Source organism: Jaculus jaculus, chromosome 8, assembly GCF_020740685.1.
Source record: "Jaculus jaculus isolate mJacJac1 chromosome 8, mJacJac1.mat.Y.cur, whole genome shotgun sequence".
Classification (NCBI taxonomy): domain Eukaryota; kingdom Metazoa; phylum Chordata; class Mammalia; order Rodentia; family Dipodidae; genus Jaculus; species Jaculus jaculus.
This window is the reverse complement of record NC_059109.1, coordinates 71,771,731-71,776,031: the sequence shown is the minus strand read 5'-3', so window position 1 is coordinate 71,776,031 and position 4,301 is coordinate 71,771,731. Positions and strand designations below refer to the sequence as shown.

At 48.7% G+C, this 4,301-nt stretch overlaps 1 protein-coding gene across 1 annotated transcript; it reads right to left on the bottom strand.

The window, feature by feature from the left end:
- Positions 1-964: 964 nt before the first annotated feature.
- Positions 965-3,152, bottom strand: Tppp2 (tubulin polymerization promoting protein family member 2). Its single transcript, XM_004672362.1, has 3 exons — positions 2,980-3,152; positions 2,254-2,407; positions 965-1,150 (listed from the first exon to the last, which is right to left on the bottom strand). The coding sequence occupies exons 1-3, from the start codon at positions 3,150-3,152 to the stop codon at positions 965-967; spliced, it is 513 nt and encodes a 170-aa protein (XP_004672419.1).
- Between the last annotated feature and the right edge of the window lie 1,149 nt (positions 3,153-4,301).

Sequence of the window (4,301 nt, the reverse complement as noted above, 5' to 3'; positions counted from 1 at the left end):
GCTTTCCCTTCTCCAAGCTCTAGGACAAATGTGTAGTAGAAGTCAGACTGCCCTGGTGACTTCTGCTTCTCCCCCAAGACATCTGGATTGCAACAGATGAGGGTGATACAGGAAGTAGTCTCATAGAACTTATATGGGTTATAGGGTTTCAAATCAAGAATACTTCCTTTGAGGTGGTAGGAGGTGTGTATACCAGTGATGTGTAAACACACATGTTTTGCTTTGGGCTGCAGAGATGGCTTAGTGGTAAGGCACTTGCCTGTAAAGCCAAAGAACCCAGGTTTGATTTCCCAGTACCCACATAAAGCCAGATGCACAAGGTGGTACATGCATCTGGAGTTTGTTTGCAGTGGCTAGAGGCTCCGGCATGTCCATTCATTCTCTCCCCCCCCCCCCAAGTAAGATATTAAAAAAATACTTTGCTTCTACATCTGGTTCAACTCATCTCCAAATATATTCTTAAGTTCTGTTCTCAGAAGCAATTGCCAAAAAGAATACCACCGTATATACGGGCTGGAGAGATGGCTTAGCCTTTAAGTGCTTGCCTGTGAAGCCTAAGGACCCTGGTTCCAGGCTTGGTTCCCCGGGACCCACGTTAGCCAGATGCACAAGGGGGCGCATGCATCAGGAGTTCTTTGCAGTGGCTGGAGGCCCTGGTGCACCCATTCTCTCTTTCTGGCTCTTTCTCTGTCGCTCCCAAATAAATAAATAAAAATAAACACACACACACACACACACGCACGCACGCACGCACGCATGAAGCTTAGTAGGCTAAGGAGTACATGGCTGGAAACCCTGGCTCCTTGGGATTTCCCCCCACCCCTTACTGCCAATGGACCAGTCAGTCATCACCTTCATTGGACAGAGCTCACCAGTTGCTGCGCACACAGATGTTTATTGCTTCCTGCTTTGCCTGGTGTTTAAAATGCAGGGTCAAGAGACTAGGCTAAGATGAAGTTCCTCTCTACTTGCTCTTCTTATCAAAAGTGCCGGCACCCTTGTAGCCGCTCACATAGCCCGAGTTGTCTGCAGTCTCTTCCCGTCCTGCGATACCCTTACCCTTGCCACTCTCATCAAAGCGCTCTTTGTGGCTGCCAGTGTACTTGCTGGTGTCTGTGAGCCGGTCAACTGCGCCCACTGCTGTTGTTTTCTGCAAGTCAGTGGGTGGGTGTGAGACACCTTCCTTTCCCCTGAGCTGTCATAGCCCTTCTCCACAGGCGGCTTTGGATCCTCAGAACAAGTGCTCAGACCTCTTGTTCTGCCTCTGGCAAGGCGATCCTTCTTCACGGCCCAGATGCAGCCGTGGGCAGAACTCTGGCAAAGCCATGTACTCACAAGGTGGGGCGATCAGCTGTGGGAGCGCGTGTGGGAAGTGGGAGGTATCCAGATGGGTTACTCTGACCAGGCTACTACCACAGGGCTTCAGCCCCAGGCACAAAAAGCGGAGTAGAACTCACTATTTTCAGAGGTAGGGTCTCACTCTAGCCCAGGCTGACCTGGAATTCACTATGGAGTCTCAGGCTGGCCTCAAACTCACGGTGATCCTCCTACCTCTGCCTCCCAAGTGCTGGGATTAAAGGCATGCGCCACCACTCCTGGCAGAAAACACTTTTGTACAGAGAAGACAATTAAGGAAGAGAGTAGGAAAGAGGCAGATTATGAGATTAAACACTGAATAAAAACAGCAGGAAGACTAGAGGTCAAGTTCTCTGTGCTAATGTGTCTCTACAGCTACACAAGTCCTAGAAGCCTGACTCACATACCACAGACTTGGGAATGACTGAAATTCACTAGTCGAGCAGCTACTCCATGGCTAGGGGTGCAGCTGGGCACCCTCAAACTGCTATCTATACTCCTTGGGCAAGTGCCTTTCCCTCTCCATCACAGTTCCTTCACCTCTTGAATGAGGGAATGGTCTCTCAAGTCTGTTGTAGTACAACAGGGCACCACAGGCTCTCTGTCCTGTCTCCTAAGTTATATTGCTGACATTGGAGGGGGAGGGGACTGGAATAGTAAGGACTTAGGACAATATGGTCAAGGACCAGGGATGAACAATGTTATCATTGTGTCAGGTGTGGTGGCACATACCTGTAATCCAAGTACTCAAAAGGAGACTGAAGCATAAGGGTCTGCAGTTCAAAGCCAGTCTGGGTCATATAATGAGCTCCAGGTCAGTCTGGGCTACACAGCAAGATTGTTTCCGAAAAAAAAAAAAAAAATCAACAAACAAACAAAAATTAAGACATTACTCACAGTAACACCAGTGGTGGCTGGGACCTTGCCTTCCATGAGTTGATAAATGCCCTCCAGAGCCTCATCTGGGTTCTTCCCCTTGAACCGCTTTTGGCCCAGTTCCTTCATTGCCTCTTGGAACTGTTGAAATGTGATGGTTCTGGCACTCTTGGCCCTGCTCAGACAGAAATCCAGCAATTTGGAGCATGAACTCATTACCTTCCAAGGGAACAAACAACCTTTCCCTTAATCAGATGAGGCTTAAATGTCGTCCCTTCCTCCTTCCTTCCTCCCCTCCCACTCTTTGTCTCTCTTTTAATTATTTATTTATTTGAGAGAAAGAAAGAAAGAGGCAGATAGGGAAAGAGAGAATGGGCACACCAGGGCCTCCAGCCACTGCAAATGAACTCCAGATGCATGCACCACTTTGTGCATCTAGCTTACATGAGTCCTGGCGAATCAAACCTGGGTCCTTTGGCTTTACAGACAAGCACTGCTAAGCCACCTCTCTAGCCCTCTCTCTCTCTTCTTGAGGTAGGTTCAGTCTACCTAGGCTGAACTCACAGCAATCCTCATACCTCCTACTTCAGCCTCTCTCGTGCTGTGATTATAGGCCCGAGCCACCATAGCCAGCTGTCAATGAATGTCACCAGCACACTGCCAGGTATTCTCTGCAAGCCTTTCACCACCACAACAATGCCATGGCCAACTACTTTGCTCACTCCACTCCCACCTTCGGCCCCTTACTTCACTTTGCTGAACACAATGTCCACATCTGTGGAGGTCACTGCCTTGTTATCCATGATGCCACAGTCTCTACAGAGTTTGGAGAAGTTCTTGTTGTTCATTTCAGTGCCACTGCTGGAGCTTTCTCCAAAGGCAGCAAATTGACGGAATGTTTTCTCTGCTTCTGATGCCATGGTCAGCTAGAGGTGGGGAAGGGAACTTCGGGGGTGAGGGAAGGAGGGCTGACGAGTAGAGGATGGCAGTTAAAATAAATTCAGCACCAGGACTAACTTCTGTCTTCTCTATTGCTCTTTCTGGTCATGGCCTCCCTTCCATCCCACCTCCTGGCAGCTACAGCATGGGTCCCCAACCACCCATTCCCAGCACTATGAATACTAGTGAGAGGGGGTACAATTAGGGTGACTGGACCCCTGGAAATAAAAAAAAAAGGCAGGGAAATTTGGACTTGCTAGAAATCAAAGATCTGACTTATTAGCCCTTGCCTAGTTCCCTAGACCTGTTTTTCCACAAATAACCAGGACCCCTCCTGGGAAAGGTCATTCATAGTATTTAAACATTGTGGTTGGTCAAGGTCAGTCCCAGGAACTTGGTGTTAGGCTAGCCTCTTCCTGAGACAGCCCCTAGTCCTAACTAACTAGCTGTCCCTCTGGTTTACCTAAGCCAGAAGACAGCCCACCATTATAAGGTTATAAATACCTTTGCAAGGGGAGGGCACTCTCTCTCCGACCACTTGGGAACTTCCAGCTGTGGGTGAGTTTTCCCTTGGCTGGGCCTAGGAGAGCCCCCTAGTCCTTACTCTCCACATGGGTTCTTTATCCCTTCCAGTTCCTTGAACTTTCTTTTCTCTCTTTTCTTTCCATGTCCCTCTCCCCCCCCCCCACCCGCCAGGTCTCCACATGGGATCTCTAGCCACATGGGTACCTTTCCTTGGCTCTGTACTTACCTCAATAAACATAATAATTTAATAATTATCCCTCTCAGTCTTTTTATATTCAATTCCTTGATTAAAATTAGAAACAAACCTAGGGTTTGGGTCTCAAGGACTTTCCTGGATCCTGAGCACCCTGTTACACTAGCATCAATCCTACACTCCTACACTGGGTAATCCCCCTTCTTCACCACTTTTGTCTAGCTAGGAGTGCCCAGATGGTGTCTGACCTGTTCGAGCCTTTGTATGTATGCGCAAGTATGTGCAGGGAAGTGAGGGCCACTTAGGTAGAAGGTGTGGCCACAGGGAGACACAAAGGAGGGGGTGGAAGGCAGCAAGAAAACATTGTGACCTCACAATGTTTCTGTGACATTACTTCTGGCTCTAGTTACAC